Source organism: Accipiter gentilis, chromosome 10, assembly GCF_929443795.1.
Source record: "Accipiter gentilis chromosome 10, bAccGen1.1, whole genome shotgun sequence".
Classification (NCBI taxonomy): Eukaryota; Metazoa; Chordata; class Aves; order Accipitriformes; family Accipitridae; genus Astur; species Astur gentilis.
The window spans coordinates 5073846-5086075 of record NC_064889.1 but is presented as its reverse complement, the minus strand read 5'-3'; the positions used below and the strand labels follow the sequence as shown (position 1 = coordinate 5086075).

At 38.0% G+C, this 12230-nt stretch overlaps 1 protein-coding gene across 5 annotated transcripts in view; it reads right to left on the bottom strand.

Moving 5' to 3' along the window:
* The window catches only part of SCAPER (S-phase cyclin A associated protein in the ER), a 170501-nt gene that overhangs the window by 4389 nt on the left and 153882 nt on the right, over nt 1-12230 (bottom strand). For all 5 annotated transcript variants that reach the window (XM_049811461.1, XM_049811460.1, XM_049811457.1 and 2 more), the window contains one exon: nt 746-937. In XM_049811461.1, coding sequence (XP_049667418.1) covers nt 746-937 — 192 coding nt within the window. The remainder of the gene's footprint in view (nt 1-745; nt 938-12230) is intronic.

The window sequence follows — 12230 nt, the reverse complement described above, 5'->3', positions numbered from 1 at the left end:
TCAACAACAGTAACTTTCAGGTGACTGATATAGAGTTACTAGACTCCTAAAAGCACATTACTTTTTAATACTAGAGTGTTTATGAAAACTACATTTATTCATTGGAAACAGTCAATAAAATGTATGGAAAACATGAGGCATGTATAAAATCTGATACATAAAGCACAGCATATAAATTTAGACAAAGGGAACAAAAATGCTGTAAATCCTTATTCAGAACAGTATTCGTAATGACCTCAGTGGCTTACTGTCAAAAACACAGATTGCAAGATTAGACGGGTAACATGTGTTCTGTGTATTTTCTGCATAAAATATATAAACTTCAGTTCTCTCTGTAAATCTATTGTATGCAGTATACAGCTGTACATTTGTATGTAAACACATTAATATACCGATTTCAGATATGCTGTATGTGCAGTAGTGTTTTAAAAATTAAGTATTTTAAGAATTGTCTTGATATAGCAGGATCTACATCAACTCTTCCTAGCATGTCCAATAACTTTAATGAAAACAGGTTTCTGCATGTGACAGCGAGAACCTGAACTACTTGGTTACCTTTTAGTGCTTAAGATGCCTCAAGTACAGGCATAATCTGTGGTTTGAAAAGAGCTGCAGAGAATCTTAAAGTACTTCAATGCTGTTTACTTGTTTTACTTCAGTCAAATGATCTCCATATACACAGCAAAGGCAAGAAAAACTGTTGCAGTTATCTTGCACACCACTGTTACGTTACTGCAATAGCTACCTGAATGAACGTGGCGAGTAAAACACAACTCATCTCCTGCTCCAGGATGATTTTGTTCTGAGGGTTATTGTAACAAGCAGCTATTAGCGAAGGGAAGAGCACTTTGATTAAACGAGGATCACTGAAATACTGGAAAGGCAACTGGCACAGTTTTTGCAGCACTGTGGGGTGACGGCCAGATTGTACAATGATCTGAAAATACAAACATAACAAAATTAAAACACGTGATCTATCTGTTCTTCTCTTCCTGTTAACCACCAAGGGTGCTGAAGTCATGCTAAAAAAATGAGCACAGCTGAGGAGTAAATACTAAAAATAAAGCTTATAACATTTAGTCTAAATAAGTTCTGTTTCAGTGTCCAAGTCTTATTCTTCTTGCAGAGGAACACAAAGAATGTAAGGCTGTGAAACTTCTTTTTTTCCTGTATCACCCAAAAAGACAGTAAGTAAATGAGAAGGGGATTAATCTGCAGATTACAATAAAGTAGATAATTTAATACCTTCATTCAAAAGACAAAGAATTATAGCGAAGGGACTATTGTAAGTTAGAGCTATGAAACAAAAAAACCACAACCCCTGCCATTTACACACAGTAAGCATGTTTTTTGGGGAGAGGGGGGGAATCAAGAAAGAGATCACCAGGACTGTAAAAACCCTCCTGAAGCTCGATCATCTTTTACTAGAGTGCTCTCTAGCAATTAGAGAGGACTCTGTTTCATGGTAGATGTCTGCCACGCATTCTCAGGCACCAAAAAGAAAAGGTGATTGTAAGCTGCACAGCAAGGAGTTTCAGTAAGTAGAGACTCAGAAAGATCCTCCCATATGTATTTCTTATCTCAGTTTCTATCAGTGCCATCGACTCTAAAAGGAGAATTGTTTAGATAAATGGGACTGTTGTCATGAAGCAGGCTAAGTTTACAACTGTGTACATCTGAAGAAAAAAGGCAATGCTATTACTGGTCTCCTGCAAACGAACCTTTCCAATTTACTTGATATTCTTATAAAATCTTTGTGATAAACTAAAAAATGCCAAAATCGGATCTGTTCCAAGTAACCTTGATTAGACAATTATAATATGAAAGAGCTGTTTGACCCAAAGTTGGCTTTTCGGCATAGGAGGAAGCTCCTATAAGGTTAGAACACTGTAAAACTTAGGGTCACGACTGTAAATTGTACTTGGAAAAACACAATTTTACAGGTACACACCCAGACAAGACTGCATTCAAATTAAAACCAGAAGGACAGAAAGAAGCAGTTGAGACCACAGGAACATAAATTACAGGGATTTACAAGTTTTCAAAGCACTTTTAACAATACCTTCAGAGCACACTCTCAGTTGATAATGCAGCTCAGTTTAAAAACAAGATCAACAAAGTAATAGTTTGCATTTTTTTCAGTTCACCAGTAAAGACGACATTGAAAACCTTTCAAAATACTGGCAGAAATGTCTTAATGCCCTTAAAGACAGGAGGAATTTTTAAAAGTCAGCCAAATATGTGACAATTAAGCATACATTCAGACATTGTTTTGAGGAAAATATCACTGAAGCATTTGGATGATTCTAAACTGAACTACCAGCTACAAGCCTGTAAGCAAGAGGGTGCCTTTCGAGTTTGTGATTACTGTTTGAATTTTAAATTAACTGGAGTGGTTATTATATAAATCTATGTTTTTCTACCGTAAATTCTATAATCAGAGAAGTACTTAATCGTAACTGTACTAAAATAATGACAATTGGTATTTCTGATCCAGGGCGGAACAACAGAACTCTTGATTTCTTTTTAATGGCCACTGTACACTTGCATGAACAGGCAGAGGAAAAGAAGTTTTCGGGACTTCACATTTTTCATTTCACACTTTGCTTCCTTTACCAGTTCTAAAACCACCAAGGATAATTAGTGAACTCTTGCCAAACTAACAGTGCAGATACTCAAATAGCTTCCATGGAATTATTATTTCATTATCTTTTCAACATTTTACTACTATGATGTTATCAACATTAAAGATAGAAGGTATATACAAGGGCTGCTGATTGTTTTAATCTGGTATTTATCACATGTGGAATCAATTTAATGATTTCAGCTCATTGTACTAATGCAGCTACTAAACCTGATACACTATATTATGTACTCTGGAGGAAAAAAAAAAAAAATCATGAGTCACCCCTTACTGGAAAAAAACCCAAACAAATCTCTAGCAGAGCACTTATTCCTTGTTTCACTGTCAACTGGTAGAGAAAGTGAAGTCCAGCATTTGACTTAGCAGATGAACAGTGAAGAAAACAAATGAAAACCTTGCCCATGACTTCTTTACGGTGGAAAAAGACTTCTCTTGACTGAACAGTCACTTGGCTTAATGATCCCAGGGAGTTTTGCAGGCCTGGAATACTCATCTTACAAAATGCTCTAATATGAGATAGAAACTCGTTACTTATATCCAGTGCAGAAAGCTTGCTTTTCCTCCCACCACATACTGGAATCCAGACTTACTTACTTAGAATTAGCTTTTCTTGTTGCTCTCTCTCTTTAGCTTGAAAGTCAGATATGCCTGTCAAACGTAACCAGATCCTAATTAAATCATCGCATTTCTGTATAGCCAAGCATTTAAGCACCTGCTTAACTTCAGATATGTGCCTAGGTTCCATTAATATTTGCTCGTGGTTTTCTTTTTCTGAATTGAGACCTATCAAATTCATATAAGCCACATTTTTTATTATTTTTTTTTTATCCAGAGCAGGTAACTCACATTCATATTTTCTATATTTCATTAAAAAATTTTGCTTACTCTCAAAAGTTATAGGTATTCATACAAATTTATTGATTTTGCCTGTACTTAGCTTAAATAAATTCCAAAGAAGATGCACCAACTTAGCTTAGCTTATTTTTGGCCCTACACAGTAAACATGAGAATAACCCTCTGAAGACTGAAACTATACACACAGGTAAGAGACACAGCAAATACGTTTCTGAAATGCTATTTCATGATGAATTAATGAAGTTGGTTTTTGTGCTACCAGTCAAATTCAAGACCCTGATACATTTCAGGGGTAGAGTCCCTGTTACGGAGCGCGGTGACAGGATTGAGGGTTAGTACGCCAGAAAGCACTGGCCATTGGTACCGTCTGCTCTCGATGTAAAAGCCTGCTGAAAATGAGAGGCTAGAGCTTCTTCAACCCTTTCCTCTGCTGAACTGAAGCAACCTCTACACCGTATAAGCCGATGGTTAGCAAGGCCGCACAATACATGCCACTCTAATATCCGATTTTGTTTACGTTTAACCTTTGCTGAAAGTCACCTTTAAGAACACTATTTTCCCTGCTTGGTCTCCGTCTGAATTTCCAGCTTTTCCTATGCCACATACGCTGCGCCTACTGCATCCACGCTAGCTGCCTACCCAGCACAGGGACTAATGTGATGACCTGTGGGAACTTTTTACTGAGCTATACCTTTCAAGGTTGCCAATCAGTTATCTTCTGTGACTCCCACCTGTTTACAGCCTTCTGCAGGTCCCGCTAATTTGCTTAATCTCCAATAGCCAGAGGGTCAGGCACTCTCTTCTGCCCTACCAGGCAATCCATGCTCCCACGCCACTCTTTGGAAAGCGCACTCTGCGCTCACAAGTGCAATAACCAGCCTGATCCACTGTACTGGTATTTCTGAAGTTTAACGCTTTAGGAAAGCATGATTCACGATTTCTAAAGTCTCTAGACGGAAGCCATTTTTTCCTCAAGTTTACTGGGGCCAATATTCACTACATAGTATATTGCTTGGCCATTTGCTGCAATTCTTCTAGCTGTGAAAGTCTGAAGCAGTATAAAAGTCAGTCTTTCAAAACAGACTACAATGACAAAAGCCAGCAATATGCCACACAGCACTTGAGCAATAAAAAAGGACAATCAATCAAAAAAAATTAAAAGCTCCTTGTGGTATGGAACAGTAATAACGTTGGGAGGGGAACTCATCATTTTGCTGGGAGATAAGGCTTCCCTTGTCACTTAGGTAGGGAGTCTGGCTACAGACCCAAGGTGACTGCTGGAAGGATATTCCATCCTGGATTCTGCAGTTCTTCCTTGCATTCCCCCCAGGACAGCTCCAGCAGCCTTCCTCTCCTGCCGCTGCTTCCTGGCACCTTGCGAAGGAGATCTTCCCCGGGCTGAAGGCCTTTCCTAGGGAGCTAATAAACCACACGGACCCACATAACTTGGGTACAATTCTCCTCTGGGTAGCAAAGGGAATGTTGCAGCTCATTTCATTTTTCTGTGAAGCTCCGAGGGCCCCAAAATAACTTTCTGATGATCCTGCGGGCACAAGAATCATCGAAGTGCGACTCCTTTTCTTGCTTGCAAGGGCAGCGAGGTAACTGCTGGCATACAGGGGCAACCTTCGCCTGAGAACTAGCAAGGGAAAGATGTTTTGGTGAACACCACCTAATTCTATTTACATACTGTATATACGTATATTTGTCTTTCACTTCATCTTTCTCTGTATCGCTTTTATTGTGAATGAAAACTACAGTTGGTTTTAAATGCATATGTATGAATTTTTGTCAAAGCGGGGTAATAAAATCTTCATAACTAATAAGATACAGATCTTCTGAATGATACAGCAATGACACAGAACGTATCAGCAGTTGCATGTCAAATCAGAAGTAAACTCTTACCAAGTCAATGGTTAATTTTACAAGAAAATTAAAGTTAGAATCCTCTAGCCTTTGAAACTGTATCTTCGCAAGCAGGTAACTGAGTTTATAAGCACCTTGTAAGTAATAAAAAGCATTTTCACTGAGAAAACTAAAGTGTCAGCCAGAGTGTCAGCCAGAAAGTTAAAGAATGACTGTATGTAAAATACTGAACAAATACTACCCAAATTGCAGTGAACTGGTAATTCATATATTCATACTTCCTAATTAGACATATAACGTAGATACATGCTACTGATTTTTCAAGAACTACTAGTTCAGTCAAGCTGCCTTGTGAAGACTTACGTATTTTTAATTATGGAGTAGTATTTTTGGTGATAATCTAGATTTTTGTTTCCAAGTTGTAATTGCACACATTTTACATACGTAAAGCATTTTAAAAAAAGCAAAACTAATTGAATGTAAAACTTTGCCTGCAACCTTCCAGAGATTTAAGGAAGATTATGATCACAGATTGGTTTTCAGTGATTCTATGCATGTATGGTTTAATATTGTCAGATATTTTATTACAAGTAATAATAAAAAAAAAAAGTTCAGTCTCAGACCAAGAGCTTTTTCACTCCTTGTGTACTACACAAGGTTAGTCCAGGATTACTGCAGAGTGGAAGTGCTGATTTTTTTAGAGCAATATTTAGTCTAGTTCTACTGATAGATTTAGGTTTTCTTGTTTCACTTGGACATTTGGAGCTCTGGAAAGGCATCATTCATGTTTCTGTCCATATATACCATAAACCCACTGGAATTATCTTTCAAAGAGGCTAATTAATTTTCTGGTCAGGAAGAACAGAAAGCCAGCAGCATGCTTTCTGTCTATGCAAAGGCAGAAAAAAAAAAGAACTGAGAAGTGAGCATTCAGAAAGACAGGTTCTGAGTGAACTAAACTGTGCTAGACCAGAGAACCATAATATTATGAATCGATTATTAACATTTACTGAAGATTATCCATACACTTCGAAAGCTACAAGACATTCATCATGTGTCTAAAATGATAATAATATTTACCATTCTATTCAATTATTTCCTCAAAGGTTGCTTCCTCCCCCCGTGGCCCCCCCCCCCCCAATAACAATTAAAAAAAAATCTCATCACAGTATTCCAGGTTAAAAATGAATTGTTTTAAGTCTGGTGAGAAGCTGTTCTCCTCTGAATTGTTCGACAGTGGTCTGGTTGTCAAGTCCAAGCCTAAGCCCAAAACAGGGTATGATTTTCATCGGTCAAAGCAGCTTCCCTAGCTATCAAAGGGAGTCACTAAACAAGATGGTGCATTTGCTAGGAGACATTCGCCACATCCATTTCGGTGTGGCAAACAACGCTGCCAACGATAATCCATTGTTCCAGGGTCCTTTAAGTCCGGGGCTGGGGGACACAGCCGGTGCTGGCTCTTGGAGACCTATGGGATATACACGAGAGCCCTCAGCTCCAGGCTAACTCAGGAACACAGACGTGCACTTCCATCATTTTTGTTTCATTTTTGGGAGACTTGCTGAAGACTTTTCACAAACATAACTGGAAGATATGATTTAAGTGTTCTCAAATAGAAACACCATATGTGGGTACTTTTCAGAGCAGCTCCCGTAACTTGAGCTCTAGTTTTCATTCTGTTGTGTTGCCCCATGATTTCCTTTATCACAGATTTCCCATTACCATTCAGGCAATGATTTTGCAAAAGCTGACATTTTACTGAAGTCACCAGTAATGCTTTTGTACGCAAAGGTGTACAGGTGTGTTTTCCACATGACAAATAACAGACAAGCTCACTGCAGCCTGGATACTCTCCTGAATCTCTCCTAGTAGCCACTTGGTTACTCTGCCTGCCAGCTCACATGGCCTTCCAGAAATCAACTACACAGAAATAACAGAAGATTTAAAAAAATGAGTGTCTTTAGATGTTAACTTCATCACATTGTTTGCTTATTATTTCTATTCCTTCTACCATATCTTAGCATCACATCATGGTTTATGCTGTTAAAAAATATGCAACATAAAAATGCAGAAACTTTGAGAGCAAATCCATTGCTGGCATCAATGGCACTGCTAGGGCACCATAAATTAGAGCTGCAGGGGTAGGGGGATGTCCAGCTAAAAAAGTAGAGACAATGTCCAGCTACTCCCCGCTGCCACCTGAGCACCTGGAACTGCACACATGCTGCCAGGTCTCCCCAGCAGCAGAGGGATGCTCGCGCGGCAACACTGCAGCAGGAAGGGAATGGGACTTAGGGGGGCTTTCTGTAGCCTACCAGTTTCTTTCATCCACAGAAGAAAGGAAAAATTGCTTCTTGCTGCTTTAAGAAAGCAAAAAAAGGAGAAAGATTGCCAAGGAGAGAAACTGAAATCTGTAGCCACAAAAAACCCAAATGTCAACATTTTGAACGAAACCTTACAAGTCATTTAAGTGCACGACTCTTGCGTGACCAACTCTGCATGACAATGTTGTGTTCTTCGTACTCTACAGTCAGGCTGGTGGTTTTTAGTAATTTTGACCAAGTATTAGAAGTTGCATGCAGCTCTTTTATCAAATGACAAGTGAGATAAAGTTATACCAATATCAAGTGGATACAGGAAAATGGAGCTGAATCGTAACTTTGTAAAGTTTAAAGCTTCCCGAAGCAAAACCTTCCTCAGCTCTTGGAGAGAAAAAGCTGCTCATGAAATGGTGTATTCCATAGGTTCTTAGAAACAAACACAGTGATTATCACGGCGAGGTGAACTAACTTTCTAGAAAAAATCCTTCTCAATAGAATTGCCTTTCATTTTTATGAAATGAAGCATTAATGTGTGCTCTTCTACTTGACTGTGCTCTTCTGCTATAATGTATTTCATGTTCAGACACAATTTTCTTAGAACAAATCAGACTAAAAAGCTAATGGTTCTCTAAGGGACACTCCTTGCCTTTTCCACTATCTCGTATGACCTACAGTTCCAAACTTGAACATGGCCATTATAAACATTTGGATCTTAAAATTGTACTGTTGGTATGGGAACTATTAATGTTTCTTTTCTATTTATTTGTCATTTATATAAATGTCAGTTCTAATTTGTACAAACAACTAATAACTTCATTGAACAGGAACTGTGCATCTAATCTCTGCAACTACAGTATTCCATCAAACAGTTAAATCCTTTTGTTTGATGTCAGGTTATTTATAACTTTGTAGAAGAAATAAGTCTTTATATTAGTAGTCCAGAGTTTCTCTTCAAAGTTAGATCTGCATTATTTCTTTGCTTCTATATAAACAGATCTCATACTGCTAGTATTTAATCACCAGAATATGTCACCACTTAGGCTCTTCTTCTGTTTTAAGGTCAAGCTCTTTTCTTTCCATTTTGCAAACTCCACTACTGGCAAGGCTCGGAGCAAAGAACGTTCTAAATTCCTCCTAACATCTACCAGGAATCAGAGCACCGTTTCCATGCAAAAACAATGTTCCAGAATGCTACATTAAAAATTAAAAATAAGAATTTTGTCTATTTGAAAAAATTCCAGTGTTTATTTTCTTAACATCACATGTAAGCTTTCGGAGAAAAGATAACAGAGTTCAGAAGTAACATTAGTCTTCCTATAAACCACATTATGAGCATTGTCCTTTTAGAGCTAGCTCTATGGTTTAAGCACACAGATTCAGTGGTGCTCTGTGTATACACAACAAAGAAAAAAAGTGTCCGAGCAGTTTTTGTATAAACATCCTAAGCCATTTGAGCATTTCGGATAGGACAATGGCAAATACAAGCACAGTGATGCAGTAAAGATGTAAAAATATTTATCGAAAGTGATGCTAGTGGGAAATCTAGATAAAGAAGTTCTTTATACAAAGCTCTCGAAAAAATGTCACCCAAAATGATAACTAATGAGTCACCTTAGTTATAAGATAAAAAATGAAGTATATATAGATTAAATTCAGCAATAAATAAATAATATTAAACAGATATTGTAAAAGATAAGCTCATTACAATGTGATGAAAGGAGAATGGAACCAATTCTAATATGCATTGAGGCTATTTGTCAATTTAACACATGCCCAGGCTACAGGATAAAGAAGTAATCTAATGCCTGAACTAGAAAAGGTATTAAGGAAAAGCCTAACTTTAAAAATTATAGCATTTTAGCATTTTACGTATTAACATAAAAATAAATGTTTAAGCATGTGAGGTTGCTTTCGTGCTTAACGTTAATCATATACTTAAATACCCGGTTAAATTTAAGGGTATCATTGCTTTCTAGAAAACGGTAAGCTTCATAGTTTCCAAAATAACATAACAGGAGATTTATATGTTTAAGTGTTGGCCTAATAATTTTTAATCAGAGGAGAGTATTATTATTTATCACATGCATTGAGAAATACATATATTCTGTAAGCTCAAGTAAAAAACCCCATCATGCCATGTCTCAAATCCCTAGGTATTATTCTAAACATTGAAATGATTAGAATTAGCCCTTGTAGGCCTGCATTATTTCTGAAGAATCACCTTCACACTTAGATAAGCTCTTCAACTTTGATGATGTACCACTTGTAAATTTAAGCCGCTGCTTTGGGCGTGATTCTCTACTCATTTACACAGATGAAGCTCAACTGATCTGAATGGAGAATTATTGACTTAAAGGCTAGAGAAGAAACAGGACCTTAGTCAACAGAAACTCAAAGATACTATTGGCAGAGGTTTCTGCCATCACCCCTGAAAACATAGCTAGTTTGGGTCAAAATCCCCAGAAGGTGTGAATAATTAAAATATTGCAGTCTAAAACACACAAAATCTTTTAGTGTGTCTCAGAGCATTTTCTCTCTTCAAAAGCAAGTATTTTCCATCACTCTCCAAAACCCTACTCGCAAGTAAGCTATGTGGTCTTAGAATTTTTATTACTAGTACATTTTGTCTTCTGGCTTCCACAATGAACATAAAGGGTTTGTGAAAATATCTGATCATCAGCTAAAAAGACTGTGAAACATTGAGCCATTGGACATGTTACAGAGCTGGCTGAGGAAAAGTTTCAAACAGAGAACAAGAAAATGTACTTTTCTGCCATGAAAAATGTGCTACAATGTACCCATTACTAAGGGGAGAGGAAGACGAGCAAGATTTTCCATAGTACTCACTTTGCAAGATTTAATGCGTTTTGATTTTTCTTTATGTTTCAGTATCGCTTCGATCCAGTGTTACTTGAGCTGAATATGATGAAATGGGTTTGGGAGACTTCTTTGGGCCTCTTGCAGGCTCCCACCCTTAGAGCAGCATCCAAGCGCTCGGAACAACTGTCAGCCGCCTGAGCCCAAAGCTGTGAACACAGAGCAGGCTGGCGTCCTCTCTGCATGGGGCCACCGATGGTGGGGACAGTCACTGTGGGTCTGCAGAGACTTGGAAACTTAGAGTTTATGGGAGAAGTACAGGGAGTTCCCTCACACATGAGGCGAGACAGACAATAGCTCACAAGGCCCGATTAAATATTTGCAGGCTTTAGACTTTGTTTTAAATTTCTATGTGAAATTTAATTCTCATGAAAAGGAGAGACTGACAGGCTGGGTGGGAAGGAGGCAGAGCGAAGGCAGGCGTTGTGCAAGCTTCTGCGTCCATCTCCGCCAGCGGATCTCCACTGGCCAAACCCATAAATGTTTCAGGCCCAGGTCTTAGCTGAGAGGAAACTGCTTATTAAGCAGGATTATGCCAAACTGTGTGGTGGTTGTTCGATGTGGACAAAGGTCCGCTGGGGATTAAGCTGAGACTACCAAACCCTTTTTCTTCCTGACCCAGGAATAAGATTAGAGCATCACTCTCTGGAGGCGGCATTAGCCGATTGCTCGCTCTCTTCATCTCTAAGCTTTAGTGACGGACCGTATTTTAAGGTTGTTGAGGTACCGGCTTTTTTTTATGACAGCGGGAGCTAAATTTACCCCGTGCTTACAGTTTGAGAATAAGACAGTAAGATAAACCCAAGTGCATTAATTTCTCATATTAACTCCTAAACACTCCCTCTTCCCCTCCGACAGGAATCAGCCAGCCATCATGAACTGAAGCTAAATACACTTGATTTCATGTGACGGCTTTGCTCCTATTAAATTACCTTCCCCACACCCTCTCAAACCGTTTTTTGAAAGGCTTAAAGAACTAAACCCACAACCTCAACATGAAATCCATACTCCTAAAAATCCCTCCTCTGGAAAGAAACTAACAAAATCAGAATTAAGTCATTTCAGATCCTATTTACTTACAAATATGGACATTAACTATACAGTAACTACAAACTCCTGCATCCTTACTCGTGTTGTATTTTCAAAAACTCCACCTACCCCATCAAAATTGTTCCAATAACTCCATAGCCCGAAAAGCAACATAAATAATTAAAGTTTAATGATGGCCTCTAGTAAACAACCCATATGGAAACTCTACATAATATTTTTATAACCACTCTTCCAAGTTTTCCTGTCAACTTCTGATTTTCACAATTTTTCCATTTAAAAAGTATTTTTCTTTCTTCGCGCTAACACTAGAGGAAACTGGCCATGTACTGAAACTCCATATGCACTAACACTGTCAAAAGCAGTTAAAAATAATTTCCCTACAGAAGATAACTTTTAATCTAAAGTCACTTTGTAAGTGCCCCTTACAACCTAGCCATACTTGTAACCATAGTTAGGATATATGTCACATACATATATATGTATGTGATACACACTTACTGTAGGATAAAGTGTACTGTTATTTTATGACAGAAGTAAGACTTGCCACAGGAAAAAAATGCTAAAAAGTAAGAAAATATAAGACTATCATTGAACAAAAAAAGGGAAAAAGACAATCT